This window comes from Doryrhamphus excisus, chromosome 9 (assembly GCF_030265055.1).
Source record: "Doryrhamphus excisus isolate RoL2022-K1 chromosome 9, RoL_Dexc_1.0, whole genome shotgun sequence".
Taxonomy (NCBI): Eukaryota; Metazoa; Chordata; class Actinopteri; order Syngnathiformes; family Syngnathidae; genus Doryrhamphus; species Doryrhamphus excisus.
Window position 1 is genome coordinate 3,333,256 of NC_080474.1, and position 18,858 is coordinate 3,352,113.

General features: G+C 43.5%; 2 protein-coding genes and 1 long non-coding RNA gene across 16 annotated transcripts in view; 2 read left to right on the forward strand and 1 right to left on the reverse strand.

Moving 5' to 3' along the window:
- ubr3 (ubiquitin protein ligase E3 component n-recognin 3) overlaps positions 1-12,634 on the forward strand; it is a 47,753-nt gene extending 35,119 nt beyond the window's left edge. For both annotated transcript variants that reach the window (XM_058081829.1, XM_058081828.1), the window contains exons 33-39: positions 2,649-2,773; positions 6,141-6,245; positions 6,423-6,548; positions 6,791-6,970; positions 7,983-8,192; positions 8,286-8,425; positions 9,854-12,634. In XM_058081829.1, coding sequence (XP_057937812.1) covers positions 2,649-2,773; positions 6,141-6,245; positions 6,423-6,548; positions 6,791-6,970; positions 7,983-8,192; positions 8,286-8,425; positions 9,854-9,971 — 1,004 coding nt within the window. In that variant the 3' untranslated portion in view covers positions 9,972-12,634. The remainder of the gene's footprint in view (positions 1-2,648; positions 2,774-6,140; positions 6,246-6,422; positions 6,549-6,790; positions 6,971-7,982; positions 8,193-8,285; positions 8,426-9,853) is intronic.
- A 661-nt stretch (positions 12,635-13,295) lies between these two features.
- myo3b (myosin IIIB) overlaps positions 13,296-18,858 on the forward strand; it is a 104,839-nt gene continuing 99,276 nt past the window's right edge. For 4 of the 13 annotated variants that reach the window (XM_058081547.1, XM_058081546.1, XM_058081549.1 and 1 more), the window contains exons 1-2: positions 13,304-13,685; positions 13,766-13,802. In XM_058081547.1, the coding sequence (XP_057937530.1) occupies positions 13,325-13,685; positions 13,766-13,802 (398 nt within the window). In that variant the 5' untranslated portion in view covers positions 13,304-13,324. Of the gene's footprint in view, positions 13,686-13,765; positions 13,803-18,279; positions 18,669-18,858 lie in introns of those variants that run through there. The other 9 variants (XM_058081543.1, XM_058081540.1, XM_058081542.1 and 6 more) reach the window with 6 other exon arrangements.
- Positions 14,709-16,519, reverse strand: LOC131135529 (uncharacterized). Its single transcript, XR_009131614.1, has 3 exons — positions 16,464-16,519; positions 15,691-15,829; positions 14,709-15,329 (listed from the first exon to the last, which is right to left on the reverse strand). It is a non-coding gene; the product is annotated as an uncharacterized LOC131135529 (long non-coding RNA).

Here is an 18,858-nt window from a genome sequence, read left to right on the forward strand (position 1 = left end):
GAACTCTGCACTTCCTTTCAAAGGGACAAATGTTGCTGGGTTCCAACCCCCCGTCACTTGGAGGTGGTTCCAAGGGGGGCAAAAGCTATGGCCACATACACAGTCAGGATGTTTGTGCAATATACTCAAGCGGATATACTCCTTGGTGTGTCCTCCTCCACCTCATTGGTGTGTCCCCCTCCACCTCCTTGGTGTGTCCTTCTCCACCTCTCTGGTGTGTCCTCCTCCACCTCCCTGGTGTGTCCTCCTCTACCTCCTTGGTGTGTCCTCCTCCACCTCCCTGGTGTGTCCTCCTCTCCCTCTTTGGTGTGTCCTCCTCCACCTCCTCCCTGGTGTGTCCTCCTCCACCTCCTCCCTGGTGTGTCCCCCTACACCTCCTTGGTGTGTCCCCCTCCACCTCTCTGGTGTGTCCCCCTCCACCTCCTTGGTGTGTCCTTCTCCACCTCTCTGGTGTGTCCTCCTCCACCTCCCTGGTGTGTCCTCCTCTACCTCCTTGGTGTGTCCTCCTCCACCTCCCTGGTGTGTCCTCCTCTCCCTCTTTGGTGTGTCCTCCTCCACCTCCTCCCTGGTGTGTCCTCCTCCACCTCCTCCCTGGTGTGTCCCCCTCCACCTCCTTGGTGTGTCCCCCTCCACCTCTCTGGTGTGTCCTCCTCCACCTCCCTGGTGTGTCCTCCTCTACCTCCTTGGTGTGTCCTCCTCCACCTCCCTGGTGTGTCCTCCTCTCCCTCTTTGGTGTGTCCTCCTCCACCTCCCTGGTGTGTCCTCCTCCACCTCCTCCCTGGTGTGTCCCCCTCCACCTCCCTGGTGTGTCCCCCTCCACCTCCCTGGTGTGTCCTCCTCCACCTCCCTGGTGTGTCCTCCTCCACCTCCCTGGTGTGTCCCCCTCCACCTCCCTGGTGTGTCCCCCTCCACCTCCCTGGTGTGTCCCCCTCCACCTCCCTGGTGTGTCCCCCTCCACCTCCCTGGTGTGTCCCCCTCCACCTCCTTGGTGTGTCCCCCTCCACCTCCTTGGCGTGTCCTCCTCCACCTCCTTGGCGTGTCCTCCTCCACCTCCTTGGCGTGTCCTCCTCCACCTCCTTGGCGTGTCCTCCTCCACCTCCTTGGCGTGTCCTCCTCCACCTCTCTGGTGTGTCCCCCTCCACCTCCCTGGTGTGTCCCCCTCCACCTCCTCCCTGGTGTGTCCTCCTCCACCTCCTTGGTGTGTCCTCCTCCACCTCCTTGGTGTGTCCTCCTCCACCTCCTTGGTGTGTCCCCCTCCACCTCCCTGGTGTGTCCCCCTCCACCTCCTTGATGTGTCCCCCTCCACCTCCTTGGCATGTCCCCCTCCACCTCCTTGGCGTGTCCCCCTCCACCTCCTTGGTGTGTCCCCCTCCACCTCCTTGGTATGTCCCCCTCCACCTCCTTGGTGTATCCATCTCCTCCCTGGTGTGTCCTCCTTTACCTCCTTGGTGTGTCCACCTCCTCCCTGGTGTGTCCCCCTCCACCTCCTTGGTATGTCTCCCTCCACCTCCTTGGTGTGTCCTCCTCTACCTCCTCGGTGTGTCCTCCTCAACCTCCTCGGTGTGTCCTCCTCAACCTCCTTGGCGTGTCCTCTTCCACCTCCTTGGCGTGTCCTCCTCCACCTCCTCAGTGGCGTGTCCTCCTCTCCCACCTTGATTTGTCCTCTTCCACCTCCTTGGTGTGTCCTCCTCTACCACCTTGATTTGTCCTCTTCCACCTCCTTGGTGTGTCCTCCTCTACCACCTCCTTGGCGTGTCCTCCTCTACCTCCTCAGTGGCGTGTCCTTCTCTCCCTCCTTGGTTTGTCCTCCTCCACCTCCTTGGTGTGTCCTCCTCTACCTCCTCCGTGGCGTGTCCTCCTCTCCCTCCTTGGTTTGTCCTCCTCTCCCCACTTGGTGTGTCCTCCTCTACCTCCTTGGTTTGTCCTCCTCTCCCTCCTTGGTGTGTCCTCCTCTACCTCCTTGGTTTGTCCTCCTCTCCCTCCTTGTTGTGTCCTCCTCCACCCCCTTGGCGTGTCCACCTCCTCCGTGGCGTGTCCTCCTCTCCGTCCTTGGCGCGTCCTCCTCCTCCTCCTCTTCCTTGGTGGGTCCTCCTCCTCCTCCTCTTCCTTGGTGGGTCCTCCTCTTCCCCCTATTTTTTGGCGGGTCCTCCTTGGTGTGTCCTCCTCCTCCTCCTCCTTGGTGTGTCCACCTCCCTGAGCTGGTGGCAGTATCTCCTCCATCCAGCGCCTAAAAGGCTGTCTGACAGGCTGCACTAATGTTTAATGACTCATTTCATTACCGCCTCATCTTTCAAGGACACGCCGGAAATTCCAGATGCATTAAAACTGGGGGGGGCCAAAGTGTGGCTGTTTTTTATTGGCCCACGGCACATTTGGAGAATATCATTTATTATCACAAAAAAATAGAATAGAAAAGAAGAGAATAGAATCAAATGCTTCAAAAGTTCAAATATTATGGCAATAAAGTCATAATTATGAGCCACAATTTTCCAAGAATAAACTGGAAATATTGGAAAACTATTGATCAGTAACCCATTTGAATGTGGTTGTGTTGAGTAAAAGCAATCCGTGGATGCACGTTGTGGATATCCGTGGGTGCTATTTCAGGTTGTTGTGACGTGACTGTGGCCATGTGTTGCCCCCTGCAGAGCATTTTACCTGCGTGGTGAAGATGCTGTACAACTTGCAGTTCATCCAGGCTTTGGCTGCTCTCTCAACCAAGCTGAGCCCGGAGGAAAGGCAGGCCTGGAGCTCATCCGGGGCCAACAAAAAGGTAACAATGTGTCACAAGCGTCCGTTTTGTATTATAAACACAGACCACACATCCCTGAAGGCATCTTTAAAATGTGTATAAATCATTAGTCCCTGACTGGCCATTGAGACCAGTGAAGCCCTTTGTGATTTTCACGGCGGTGTTTTCCACAGGCGACAGTATGGATCTTCATTATCTGGAAAGGTGTGCGTGCAGGAGTGTGTTGCATTAATTGGCTATTTGTCTTCACCCAATTAAATGTGAATTAGTAGGAGCGGCTGGCTTGAATGTCAAAAGACAAATAGCCGAAGCAACCCAGTAATGAATGATGATGATGCAGACGTAAACACGCCTCTTTGAGAGTCTGTGAGCAATATTGATTTATTGACAATAACCCACTTTTACAAAGGATCTGACTCAGACTGGTGTTGGATTGTAGAAATATTTGACAAAGATGCGATAAGACCGCTGCTTTAAATTCTCCTGCCTTCTTCCCTCAGCGTGATGAATGTCTACACAGCGGTGTGAGGAAGAATTTACTCCCTCGTTCATTTCTTAGCACTGGTTTCTCTACACAAAATGCACTTTTTAAATCATGTATCAGTGTGGAAAAAGTTCTAAAAGCATTTCCAAACACTTTACGGTGAAGTAGTAGTGACCCTTATTGGGGATGGAGTCTCATACATGTTACTAGCGACACCTAGTGTCCAGTGTAGTACACTTTACAAACATCTTGTATTACCTTAAAATGTGTTTGTATTTTAGGTAACCTTTTTATCCTTTAAAATGCTTAATTTAGGTCAACAATACGTATCGTTTGCTTAAATATGCATTTTTTTACACTAATAGTAGGCCGTAGTCAACCACAAGAGGGCGATCATTTATAAATTCCTTCTTTTTTGAAGACCTGTGATAATAACTTAGTATTAATAATAACAACACAAGCTACTGTTGTGGTTGTGATCCAGCGAAAACTCGTCCTATTTATGTCTTAAAAGGCTTCTTTTCGCTAGTTCTAGTATCTTATTTTCTTTTTTCTCTACTATATTGGGTAATATGAATGTAAAGATGATTATAGGGGTGTTATGTCATGCCTAGAGGGCTCTAATAATGTTAAAAATAATAACTAACATCTTGTATTACCTTAAACTGTGTTTGTATTTTAGGTAATTTACAACCTTTTTATCCTTCAAAATGCTTAATTTCGGCGAACAATACATACCGTTTGCTTAAATATGCATTTTTTTACACTAATACTAGGCCGTAGTCAACCACAAGAGGGCGATCATTTATAAATTCCTTCTTTTTTGAAGACCTGTGATAATAACATAGTATTAATAATAACAAACATCTTGTATTACCTTAAACTGTGTTTGTATTTTAGGTAATTACCAACCTTTTTATCCTTCAAAATGCTTAATTTAGGCCAACAATACGTATCGTTTGCTTAAATATGCATTTTTTTACACTAATAGTAGGCCGTAGTCAACCACAAGAGGGCGATCATTTATAAATTCCTTCTTTTTTGAAGACCTGTGATAATAACAACAACACAGGCTACTGTTGTGGTTGTGATCCAGCGAAAACTCGCATTTATTCCACCATAAACGAGCATGAGTCCTATTTATGTCTTATAAGGCTCTTTTTCGCTTGTTCTTTAGTATCTTATTTTCCTTGTTCTCTACTATATTGGGTAATATGAATGTAAAGATGATTATAGGGGTGTTATGTCATGCCTAGAGGGCTCTAATAATGTTAAAAAGTGTATTTAGGGGATAAACAGGCTTTCCACGCTGTAACTATGAAAATATTCCATTTATCAAGAAGGAATCCTACTTGACGGAAACGTTCGGGTTCTGGAACCCATTGACCGCCATAAAGGAGACATGACTGTACTTTGAATGGTCCTCGGTTGTGGCTCACGGCTCATTAGATGTGAAAACCTGGAAGGTGGTCATGCATGGTCTGTGCAGGTCTGTGGGAGCATGACGTTGTGTCATAAATCCAAGAGAGAGTGCTTCCATAAAGCAACTACACCATTATTACTTTTATCTTACTGTTTTCTTTACCAGACCTTTTTTTTTATCCGTTAATTTCCGTCTCATGCGTCAGTAGTGACAGTGAACTCCTTGAGAGATTGTGATGGCGCTCATTTTGTTGATTAGATCTCAACTATGGATCAGTTTCTCTCTTGCAAGCAGTAAAAAGTTCTGCTTGTGTTGATAAGCTACCAGTCGATGTCAGCGTAATTGGACCGGTCTTGTGACGGAATCATCAGTATCACAACAAACAAAACACTGCCTGGGAAATACTTGAGAATCGCTAATTTAGATGCAACTATGATGGCTTGTATTATTTCAATTAGGAGTGTATAATATGGGTTGGATGTGAGGGAATTATGACATTAAAAATAGCTTTTTAATAAGGTGAGTCCTGTGGTGTGGGGGGGTGGGGGGGGTATCAGAGCAACAACAGAAGACCAGCACCACGGTATTTGAAAAGTGCAAAAAGTTTGCAAGGGACCCCCATGGCGGCACGCCGGCTGCTCGAAGCGTGTGCCCGAATACAGTGCACCTTGCTGGGCCACAGCAGGTAGCTCCTCCCCCTCTATGCTCTGGTTCTCCTGATAGTAGTGATATGGTAGTAGTAATGTCATGATATTTGATTAGGACAAACCAGCAGGTACACTTGGTCACATCCTAATTTGCTCGAGTCCTTCTTACCTCCAGGTGTGCACAAACTATAGTTGAATCTTAATTTTAAATGTTTTGACACTTTTATGGCGGTATCAATTACTTCCATCTTTGCCAATCACGGGCCATGACTGCTGAGTCACACATGTACAGAGATCCACTGTAATAATAATAATAATAATAATAATACAGTTGGATCTGTTATTTAAAGGTAAAAGTTCTTCTTACATCGGGCTTGTAAAGGCCAAAATTATTGGTGTGGAAAGAAGCTATAATGCGTTTTTAATTTTGTTTGCTTTTATGAAGAAATGGTATAAGAAGAGTGAATGCTTAATAATGAATTGTAATTACTGCAACTGTACTGCTGTAATTCTGTGTACTATCACGGTTCACGTCTTCATTGTTACTATTGACACTGGTAAGTTGGACTGTTTCATTTCAGTGATATCATCTCCATTGTTGGCCCTTAGCCATCATTGACATTTAACTGATGCAGTCCTGTTTGTCACTGTTGTTGTCATGGGAATTGTTGTTGCCGCTGTTTTTGTTTTGGCAAATAACGGCAAATAAAATGTCCCGTCCAATGACTGGACGGGACACACAAAAAAAAAAAAAAAGAGAAGAGTGAAGGCTGTTCTCCATGTCAAAAGTATTTTTTCTATAAAAGTAAAGGCCATGCTTGTTTCTATTTGCAGGCTGCTGCAAATGCAGATACGTCTTTTGAAGCGCTGCTTAGTCACGTGATCAGTGAATTCTCCAAGAGCAACAGCATCTATGCAGAGGACACGGAAGACACGATGGTGAGACGTTCCACTTTAACCGCCATTGTGAACATTTCTTCGCCTTCTCCTTCTCCTGGCTTCCCCAAAGCAATAAATTAGAGAGATCTCTACAAGAGATATTTATCACGCTATTATCACCAAACAAGCTGTTGGTTATTGATCGAGTGCCGCTGTTTCTGTTCTTTCTGTCTCCAGCTGAGCACCAGCGTGTGGTCCCCACAGTCTATCCACTTCAGCCTGCAGCAGTACTGCCTGCCCTTCCTCCGCCTCTCCTGCCTCCTGCAGCATCATCTCTACGGAGACAACCTCGCCGGCTGCTTGGTGCGTTCAGTCAGGCGGGGATCTCACATGGATGCGGTATAGACTGAATTATTGTGGTTGTAGTTTAGGCGGATCTTCTTCAAGGAACGTGTGTGTAGATTATCAGTCATCCAGGTAGATGTGAAGAAACTTACGAAACGGACTCCTATAATTCACATGTCACAATGTCTTGCTAGCCGCTGTGTTTCCATCGTACAGTACCTTTCAGTGATGTGGACTGTGTATTCTGTACTTGTCCTCAGGAGGAAGAAGAGTTCTCGTCCTTGGCCGTGTGCCTGGGACTCGTACCCGCGGCCTCTTTGGCTGCCAACGCTGTGAACAGTGCCTCTTGTCTGGAGTGGGCGGTCAGCGCTTTCCCCTTGGTCACGCAGTGGTGTGCTGAGGTCAACGCGCTCTCTCAGGTGCAGGCCGAGCAATCACTGGTATGTAGGTACTGCATGTACTGCAGTATTTCAACAGTCTTTTACATGTGAATAAATGGGTTCAACTTAAATCAATGCACATTTTCTATCACATCACATAGCTGTCTTACTCAATGATCATTTTGTTTTAATGGCGCCAAGGAAAAGGGAAGCCATCACCAAAAACAAAACAACAATCACAGGGCACATATAGACAAACAACCATTCACACTCACATTCATACCTATGGACAATTTGGAGTGGCCAATTAACCTAGCATGTTTTTGGAATGTGGGAGGAAACCAGAGTCCCCGGAGAAAACCCGCGCATGCACAGGGAGAACATGCAAACTCAACACAGAAATGGCAGAGGGTGGAATTGAACCCGGGTCTCCTAGCCGTGCAGCCTGCTGGGAAGATACGTATTTTTTTTTTCAAGAACATTTTTTAATAGTATCAACTTTGCGCCATCCATTTTTGTTTTTTTTTCCCAAAACATTTCAACTTCTTTTCTTACTATTTTGACTTTATTCCCCAAATGTTTTTTTGCTCCGCTCAGATGCAATGCATTATGTGAGAAAAAAATATTTTTTATTCTAAACTCTTATTTGTAATTGTTTGTATATTTCTTGAGTGTCAAGTCGCTGTGTGATGAGTTTAGTGTGTGTAAGATGACACCATGAGTGGCACGGTATTTCAACCATGAGTAGCAGGAGCAAGATTAGAGCTTTACCATAAATCTGTCACACCGCTGTATAAGCTGCAGGGTGTAGTTTAAGAAAAAAGTAGCTGCTTATACACCGGAAATTATGCTAAAGCTATTTCTTTCCCCCAAAAAAACAAATCTTTTTTCTTAAATTCTATTTTTAGAATGTGTCATTGGCCAATGAAAAAGCAGCTGTGGGTCGCAAATGGCCCTCGGGCTGCACTTTGGACACCCTTGTGGTGGAAGTTCCCACTAAAACTCAACTTTTAATGCCGCAAAAGGAGCCACCTCAATGTATCTCTCCCTTGTGGTTTGTGTTTGTGTGTAGACCTTGCTGGTCCAGGATCCGCAGTGGGCGGCACCCCGCCTCCTCCAGCTGCCTGCCAACTACAACATCATCTTCCAGTACTACCACAGGAAGGCTTGCACTGCCTGCAAAAAGGTGCCAAAGGACCCCGCACTCTGCCTTGTCTGTGGCGCCTTTGTGTGTCTCAAGGGGGTTTGCTGCAAGCAGCAGGGTATCTGTGAATGTGTTTTGGTGAGTAACTCACATGACGTGAAAACACACGAGGCTCCAGCTCCAGCTCCAGCTCAGTCCGACTCATGTGTGTCTGCTCTCGGGGACCTGCAGCACTCCCAACACTGTGGCGCGGCTACGGGCATCTTTCTACTGATTAACGCCTCAGTCATCATCATCATCCGTGGCCATCGTTTCTGTCTGTGGGGTTCTGTTTACCTTGATGCCCACGGAGAGGAGGACCGTGATTTACGGTGACACACACACACACACACACACACACACAGAAGGCTGGAAACATGTTTAAAGATGAAGCTGTGATAATAATAACAATAATAATAATGGTAATAATGATAAAGAATGATAATAACAATAATAATATAACAATGGGCGGTCTAGTGGTTAGCGCGCCGACCTCACAGCTAGGAGACCAGGGTTCAAGACCGGGTACTCTTCGGGCGAGAGGCAGGGTACACCCTGGACTGCTCGCCAGCCAATCACAGAGCCATTTATAATACAATAATACAATTTTTTATATACAGTAATGTTAGGATAGACTTTCTTTATTGTCATTGCACAATTTCACAGCAGTGAAATTGCCAACGAAATGTTGTTGCCTGGCTCCCGCATAATAATAAATAATAACAATAATAATGTGGAGAATAAATAGATGACATCAAATATGAACAACAATGTACAGCGTAAACAGTAATTTGTACAAATAATTTAAATAATTTTGAATAAATAATAGGGCAGCACGGTGGTCAAGTGGTTAGCGCGCAGACCTCACAGCTAGGAGACCAGGGTTCAATTCCACCCTCGGTCATCTCTGCGTGGAATTTGCATGTTCTCCCCGTGCATGCGTGGGTTTTCTCCGGGTACTTTGGTTTCCTCCCACATTCCAAAAACATGCTAGGTTAATTAGCCACTCCAAATTGTCCATAGGTATGAATGTGAGTGTGAATGGTTGTTTGTTTATATGTGCCCTGTGATTGGCTGGCCACCAGTCCAGGTCCGCCTCTCGCCCGAAGACAGCTGGGATAGGCTCCAGCACCCCCCGCGACCCTCGTGAGGAAAAAGCGGTAGAAAATGAATGAATGAATATTACAATGATAATTAATAATAACAGGGGAAAACAAGACTGTGGCATGAACATGATTATATCTACTATATACTGTATCTGTATCTACTGTATATAGGATATACTGCGAGTTGGTTCGCTTCTTGTTTTCAAAGTAAAAGCAGTGATTTATCACTGTTTTTTTGTATGAAAAAAGTAAGGGCGTATTTTATTCTGTGAAAATAACCTGAAGTTTCGGATAGCTCGAATTTTGCTGAATTCGTCCAAACAAAATTGGTAACGGTATTTGGTATTTGGACAAATAAATGGCACACTCGTGGAGCATCTATTTTAATGGCAATCACTTCTGTTTTTCCCACTTAAAACTAAACAAAACATGCTTTCTAATGTTGTGGAGTTGCATCATCACCTGTTTGTGCCTGTCACACCATGTAAAACGTAAAGGATGTATGCATAAATTTGTATAAATAAGTTTTTGGTAGTGGGAGGAGCGAGCCGTGTATCAAATCCAGATATTTTTGAAGGCTTTTTGCCGAAATGATGTGAACAGTATTATTTGTCGCTACAGTTCTCACTCTTGTCTTTTTGTGTTTTCTTCCAGCCGGGGCAAGCCCCTCTTCTTGTGTGAGGAGCGGTATCGCGTGTTGGAGCAGCAGTGGGTCTCGCACACTTTTGATCACATCAATAAGCGCTGGGGACCTCACTATAACGGACTCTAAAGACCCCACACCCCCCACCACCCCCGCAGTTCACTTGAAAAGTGCAAGCCGTGACATTTTTGAAGACGATTTGTGTTTTTGTGTCGTTTTTGGCCGCTGCGTGAAACGCGTTTGACGGGAAAGCTTGGCCTGAAGGCGTCGGTGCCACAGCCTCGCTGTGTGTGAAGTTTGGTGTACAATCAATCATGAGCCCTAAGACTAACTAACACGTGTGTGCGTATTTTATCGCTTAGTTTTCAACAGGGGGAGAGGGGGGGGGGGGACACAGTTTGGACATGTCAAATTCAAACTGAGCACAACTTTTCTCGGAAATGTGCTTTGGTTTGGGAGTAGGCTTTAGATGAAGTATTTATTTGGGTCTCAATATATCAAAATACCTGATTATCCCTGCAATAATGCACCATTTATGATGCCGTTAATGCATATCCCTTTTAAGTATGGTTTCTCCTGACGGGTGCGGCCGCATGACTGCGTGACATCAACATACTAGATAGCGTTTTGGTTTTTTTTTTTTCCAAAAGAGCAAAACGACTCTTTCTTTTTTGGGGTCTAGTTGCAATCCATCCTCAGGAATTTTTGTTGGTTTTTTTTTTTCTGGAAATAAGATTTAGGTATTTAATAAAATAAATGCTGCTGCTCTTTGTTCATGTGGTTTTACCTCGTGTGAAGGTTGTTTTTTGCTTGGAAGGCCGCCAACGTCGGCTTCCAGTCACTTTTAAAGGACGCGCGTTGGTCACTTCCTCACGCTCACCACCAACTTCTGCAGTTGCATTTTTGGGTTGCATGTGGTGAAGGTGTGAGAATAATAATAATAATAATAAAAAATATATATATACACACAGTGGAACCTTGGTTTGCGTCAAGCCATTCCAGACTCTAACCAAATCAAAATTTCATTTGTTCCCCAAAGCCAAAAATGTTAACACAAAACACCTTTTCATAGTTTGACAGCTATAGTTTTACATGCATAAATACATAGAATACATTTAAGCGTACTTCCTGTACCTTCATGAAAGGTACCTTCTCCTTGTTTTGCTCCGATCCAGTAGTGTTTCTCACCACAAGTCTGTCCTTTTCTTTTGATAATGGCTGCAAAATAACCCCAAAATTATCCAAAGAAAGAAGCTGAGAAATGTCTCATAGCAAAACACTAAGGTGGTGTGGTTTCTCACCTTCTCAACTTCAAAACGCTGCCGCTTGCAGATGTCTTTGGCTCCATTTTTGGCTTATTTTGCAGTAGTGATTAAAAAAAAAGCAGAGCTTTGAGACATTTCAAGAAATAACTCATAGCAAAACAGGAAGGTGGTGTGGTTTCTCACCTTCTCAACTTCAAAATGCTGCCACTTGCAGATGTCTTTGGCTCCATTTTTGGCTTATTTTGCAGTAGTGATTAAAAAAAAGCAGAGCTTTGAGACATTTCAAGAAATAACTCATGGCAAAACCGGAAGGTGGCGTGGTTTCTCACCTCCTTAATCATAATGCTGGGCGCTTGTAACTTTCTTTGGCTCTGTTTTCCCTTATTTTGCAGCCGTGATCCAAAGAAAAGCAGTGATTTGAGATGAGAAATCACTCATGGCAAAACAGGAAGGTGGTGTCTGTGTTGATCTTGCTTCAGTAAAGGTAAAAGTGCCATTAAATGTTCATTTATACTTTTCATTCGTCATTCATGTGCATTTAAAGTTGTTGTCTGCCGGTGAAACTACACTCGTGTGTTTTGTAGTGTAACTGTTAGCAAAAAAACTACAGTCCACTGCTGCTGACATAGACAGGTGATGGGTGTTCCTGTTTCCATGCATTAGCAAGATGCTAATGAGGATGTTTTGTGCTAAAAATACACAAAGTTACTAATAACACAACAAGACACCTTCCATATGGTATGGTAACAGTAAAGTACATGCAAACAAGGCAAATTAAGTTAATTTTCAACGTTAACTGGGGTTCCACTGTATTACTAAAAAAAAAAAACGAATCAACTGCGTTTGAGAACAGTCTAAAAGAAAAAGGTTGTCACTGACGGGAGACTCCATCACTGCTCGTCTTTTCATTCCTTCAACAAACACCAGGGAAATCATGTTGGATGGATGGAAAAAAGCATAAAACGTTTCCCCCGTGAGGTGTCCGGCTTTGGAACGCCAACTCCAGTTTAGACCAGTGCACAAACTGGGATGACTTTATTGGTGCATTCCAACGCTCCACCACATTTTGGACTTGACACTGTGCATGACATCCTTTCTATTCTTTCAGTAAGTGTCTTAGCTTATTTCATTCAGTCGTGCCTGTGAGATGTTTCGGTTGGTCGGTAGGACGCGGTGGGACGAGCGCTAGGAAGGAATCTCCGGCGTTTGAGTTGAGACTTGAAATGTTAGAGTTAAAAAAAAAAAAAAAAAAAAAAAACAGCAAGTGGCTGAACTCATGCATGCTGCTTTTATGTTTACTGACTTTCACCCGGTCATCACGTTTGCGGTCCCGACCTTGTAAATGAGCAAAGCAAATAGGCAGTGAGTGTAAATTGTGGTTGGAAGCTCTTGTGTTCCCCTTGTGTGAGTGAAGAGAATACAGTACATTACTGTAGCCGCAGAAGCTAACTTTCTCATTTTTGAGCAGAAAGTATGACTTGGACATTTAATGCAACATGTAATATATGTGAATAAAATATAAGCACACTGCTTTGTGTTATCGCTCTTCACTTTCTGGTGGGATCTAAGTTTTATTGCTGCTTTTTCAGTTCATTTTGATTATTCATATCATTATCATTCGATAAACTGCCCACACGCACAACCAAAACTTTAAATTATTATTATTTACTCATTCATTCATTCATTTTCTACTGCTTTTTCCTCACAAGGGTCGTGAGGCATCTTTGGGCGGGACTGGACTGGACTGGTGGCCAGCCAATCACAGGGCACATATAGACAAACAACCATTCACACTCACATTCATACCTATGGACAATTTGGAGTCGCCAATTAACTTAGCATGTTTTTGGAATGTGGGAGGAAACCGGAGTACCCGGAAAAAAACCCACGCATGCACGGGGAGAACATGCAAACTCCACACAGAGATGGCCGAGGGTGGAATTGAACCCTGGTCTCCAAGCTGTGAGGTCTGTGAGCTAACCGCTCGACCGCCGTGCTGCCTTATTATTTATTCAAAATTATTTAAATTATTTGTACAAATTACTGTTTACGCTGTACATTGTTGTTCATATTTGATGTCATCTATTTATTCTCCACATTATTATTATTATTTATTATTATTATGCGGCGGCACGGCGGTCGAGTGGTTAGCGCGCAGACGTCACAGCTAGGAGACCAGGGTTCAATTCCACCCTCGGCCATCTCTGTGGAATTTGCATGTTCTACCCGTGCAAGAAATCCTTCCACCATGTGACTGGTCTCTGTGGGCATTTGCTTTGCAGCGGAATTGGGTCGAGCCCTGATGAACAACGAAGGCCTTGTGGCCACCAACACTTTCCTGAAGCACAGAGGAGTAATAATAATAATGAGAATGTTAGCCCACAGATGCATGTGGACGTGAGATGCTCCTTGCACCGTTGGACACTTCCTGCTCAGCTTCCTGCTCAGGTGGGTGAAGTGATAGCTTCCTGTCTGCAGGTCCAGCCTGCTCAGGTGTCTGTTCATAAGCTCATTATTTATTATTCAACGCCTGACTGGCTAAAGGGGCCAAATGGCTTTGGATGTGTTGCTATGGATGGTAAGATTGGCAGCGCTAGAAAAGGGTAAAAGGGAGTGGATGCCAGAATGTGTTGCTGAAACTTTCATCCTCTGTTGTAGACGTCAGCCATGGACTTAAGGACACAAACAACCAAAGGTAGGATCATCATATGTTATCATTGGTGGAGGGGGGGCGTGAGCAGCTATACTGTACCTTCGAAATCGATTTTTGTATTTCATCCTTATGCTGAGTGAGTTTTGTGTTTCCTCCTCTCCTGTATGGAACAGAGACAAAAAAGGGCAGACTCGCATGCCTAGACTCTTGAGGGTATTTGAATGAGGTGAGAAGCATGTGTACGACTTGTAGTCTGGAGCAGATAATCATTGCAAGTCATGTACGTAACGTAATAATAATACATTTTATTTATATAGCGCTTTTCAAAATACTCAAAGACATTTTACAGAAGAATGGATTTGAATAAAAGCAAGTAAACAGAGTAAAAGATACATTAAAATACAACATTCATTCGTTAATAGGTAACAGTTAAAACAGTTAAAACAGTTAAAACATGACAAAAAGCGGGGGGGGGGCACAGCAGTCTTGTCATCCGGGGGCCCTCCAATTTCTTGTACTACACTGGTGAGTATGTCATGTTTTACTGCTTTTGGCAGAATCTGTCACCCTGAGTGTCTTGTTACATACTTAGTCCCGCTCAGCTGCACGGTGGTCGAGTGGTTAGCGGTTAGCGGAGACCGGACTTCAATTTCACCCTCGGCCATCTCTGTGTGGAGTTTGCATGTTCTCCCCGTGCATGCGTGGGTTTTCTCCGGGTACTCCGGTTTCCTCCCACATTCCAAAAACATGCTAGGTGAATTAGCGACTCCAAATTGTCCATAGGTATGAATGTGAGTGTGAATGGTTGTTTGTCTATATGTGCCCTGTGATTGGCTGGCCACCAGTCCAGGGTGTACCCCGCCTCTCTCGCCCAAAGACAGCTGGGATAGGCTCCAGCACCCCCTCGTGAGGAAAAAGCGGTAGAAAATGAATGAATGTTGTGTGGTGGTCATGTGAGCGTTGTGGTTGTGCAGGGTGACAACAAGGGCAGCTCGCTTCCTTCCCACAACCCGACTGACTCATGGCTGCTGAAGCTTTACTGCAAAGCCTCTTCATATCCCCTTAGAAGGGATTATTTACTTCACTGCAGGGTTTTTTTTTTGTTTTTTTTTTACCACAGACTTAGCAAGCAAGGTTCTCTTAGTTTCCAAGGTGGCCTTCTTGCCAGGACTTAGCAGTGAGAGAAAAAGTCACTCTTGGAGGCAGAAAATGAGATGAAACGCTTTTTCTGTGCACAAGTCACATGATCACTGACCCTGGCAACCATGTGGCCACATCATTAGGTACACCCGTTGTGGCGATCCAATACCAAATTCGATCTACTTGATGAATTAGGTTCAAATCTTAAATGCAATGACGCCCGTATGGAACACAAGGTAGTACTTTTATTGCAAGTAGTACTTTTTTACAAGGTAGTACTTTTATTGCAAGTTTGATTGGTCTTACAACATCCGTGTGTTGGCTGTACCAATGAAGCTGAACAGCCTCAGATTTCAACTTACAGGCTGTTCATTGGCTGTGTGATGATCTTACTCCTTCGTGGTCACCACAACTACGTACGTTCTCCACCTGCCCAAAAAAATGGTACATCCGTTTGTGATATACGCTTGAGACTATTGGCCTCTCATTTATATTTTTCATCATAAAATACAGTCAACATGTGCATTGTTGCAAATGGTGATTAATCATGATGAATTAATTGGATGTAAATTTGTAATCATGTGACAGCCCTAATAATAATCCTGGCAAGTTGTGATGGATATAAATAAAAGTACGTATATGTTTGGTACCGGTACTGCACCTGAGATGTTACATCACTAAATAAAGTAAACAAATACCCCCCCATTATGAGCAAGGCAACCGTTTGTTTTAACGCTTGAATTATTCAGCCACAAACATGGGGCTAATATGGTGAAAGGTGTGTGCGTACCGTGCTACCGTGCAGGAAGGTCAACAATGAAGGGGAACCTGAGCCGCACCGTACAGGCCAATGGTGTCTTGTTCTCCAAACCCCCAACAACAAAGTAGAGCAGCACCCCGACCCTTCATCTACCTTCTTTCTGTGTGTACTGGACACATACAACATAGTACACATCATAAATTCCGTGTATTGTCAATTAACCTGTGACAATTAACTTGTGCTGTCAAAGTTAACGCATTAACGGCACATTAGTGGAAGCTTCCTCTAACGGCGGCAATTTTTTTGATATGTGATTAACGTGCGCGCCTCCTGTTTGACCCTCGTCCCCCACCGTAGTTTGATTGAAGCACGGTAACTCTGTAGCCACAAGCTGGAACAAATATTGATGGGAAATTGAGAAAGAAAAGAGTATTTAGATTGGTAATGTTAGCTTCAAATCCCTTGTAGCAAGACCCAAACCTATTTGTATCTACTGTGGCTGTGTTTGACTTATCACGGCTTACATGGCCTGCCAGAGACCGCAGCAGTGCAGGTATTGTTTTTATTGTCATATACAGTACTACCTTGGTATAAAAGTGGCCAAATTAACCAGTGGTTTTAACATTTTTACATCTTTTTGATAATTTTTGCATTGAACTGCTAGCTAAAATTGGAGTTCCAGCTGCTATTGACGGGCTGTCAATGTGATGACCGTGGCTTAAGTCCAGTGTTTTGCTAGCTAGCGTTAGCCATTTAGCATCGAACTACCACAATGATTAGCACTCAAAGTCATCAAATCTTACCTTTATGCATTCCCACATAGTATTAGCATTCGGGAGTAAGTATGAGGTGAAAGAAAAAGGTGGGAAATACATCCAAATATCCCTTTTTGCATCGGAGAACGGTGCATCGGTGCGTTCAATGACTGTCCAAAAAGTAGGACAAATCGCAACTCACAATAAATATTCAAAAACTGTGGGAATAGTGAGAGTATTGTAATAAAATAATATTTACTGTAGTATAATGATTAAATTCTATGTATTTTATTGTATTTTAAAAGTGAAATTGAGTTTGCAATTTGGATGAAATGTTATATGACTATTGCCCTATGTTTTAGGTATTTTCATTTGTACATTTCATAAAGGAAAGGTGAATTGAGGCAAATCTTTAATAATAATCCTTTCTGAATGTTCCTAAATAGGCTTTTTACTAACAAACATTTAGAATTTAAAACCAGTATCATAATAAACAAATTATTTTGAGCAGTGTCAAAGGTCTCACTCGCTCACTTTTTGCATTTGCGGAATTTCGTGGGCAGGTTTAAGAGCTAATGTGCTAATAATAAAGAAAAATATGAATACAAAAATATGCTTGCTGATTGTATTTCTAAAAATATATACATTATACATATATACAGTGGAGCACTGTGGAGCAGCGTGCAAGGACTTCCTGGTTACCTGCGTGCCACCTGAGATGCTTCATATCAGCCATTATGAGCGGCATACACCTGCCACCTGCATATTTAACTCCGCTGCAGAGCAGGTCTCACATTGCCGGTGAATTATTCACCCTGATAGTTTAGCAGGAATTAGGCTGCGTCGTTTTGGAGATACTTTCACACAGCAGGTATGTCGGCCTTCATGTACTGCATGCTTTGTTTGTTTGTGCAGCATCTTGCATGACTTTGCTCCAAGGTAGGACAGAAAGACGCCACAGGCACCAGTTGCTGCTTTGGAGAATACATCATCTGTTGCTGTTGCTGGAGGATGTGTGGATGATGATGATGTGCAGAAGGTCAGCGAGGGAAACAGGCTGATTGATAAGGCAAAGGTGGCGTTCAGGGAAGTGTTTTAAAGCGGGCGATTAGCTTTGCAGCATTGATGGATAAGTGAAGATGAAGCTGGATTAGGAGGTAATTATTTATGATGTGGGAAGCATAAACACATGCTGCTGCTGCTTGAAGGACGGCGTGAAGGATATCTGTTGCATCTCCAAGCTGCATCTTCATGTCGTATCTACATTACTCACCCTCAATGCAACACAATTCATAAATATCTGTGTGTGTGTGTGTGTGTTGCACAGTGTGTATATATATAAATCTGAGGGTTGACCGCTGTTCACATCAAACTATCAGGGTCATACCACCTCACAAACACTCCTCCCCATCATCCTGTCACTTTGGAATTTTACACGGGGGATGCTCACACATTCAAGTAAAAAAAAAAATACATACAGTATTCATCAGGTTATATTATTAACCTTTTCTTGGAAAATTACGCCTTTTTTCAATATTATATATTATATTATATTATATATATATCCAATATTTGAACTTTTGTCACATTTTTCCTACTAATATCACCATTTTATTCTCACAATTTAGATTTTTTATAAATTTTTGGATACAGTTAAACCCCTGATACATACAGTATTCATCAGGTTATATTATTAACCTTTTTTTGGAAAATTACGCCTTTTTTCAATATTATATATATATATATATATATATATATATAATATATAATATTTGAACTTTTGTCACATTTTTCCTAGTAATATCACCATTTTATTCTCAGAATTTATCATTTTTATAAATTTTTGGATACAGTCAAAATAGGTGTGTCCCAATGAGGTGCATTGTTAGCTAGCTAATATTAACTGTTTTTCAGGTCTTATAATGCACAGAAAAAGGGAAAGAAATATGTGTTCATGTTTCACATAATGGGAATCACATGGGAATGATTCCAAAAAAAAAAAAGGTGCCCTTCCCCTTTAAGTGTTTGCAGTGAAAGTGTGCGGCCATGTCAAGCTAATCTGCGTCCAATCCAATTGATCCTGAGAAGTTAACGCTCATAGGGATGCACAGTGGCAGGATGGGGGGGCGGAGCTAAGCGCTCCTCCGTCAAACACCACTTGTTGCTCCTACTGGCATTTGTATTATGATCACCGGAGAGGTCTTATATTTTATTCTCAGCACCAATGAGTCAGAAGAAAATAACATTTGCCATGTAAGTACAATTATATACGTACACTTTACCCCCCTCCCTCCTCCCTCCCTCTGCAGTTAGTATCTCCCTCCTCCTCTGGCAGGAACACTTGTTTTTCAATGAACCGTAGGAGAAGATCTTGTGGGAATCAATGTTCTACACTGTGTAACACCGCAAGTATAGCACTACATTGCATCATCTGCTTCTCTTG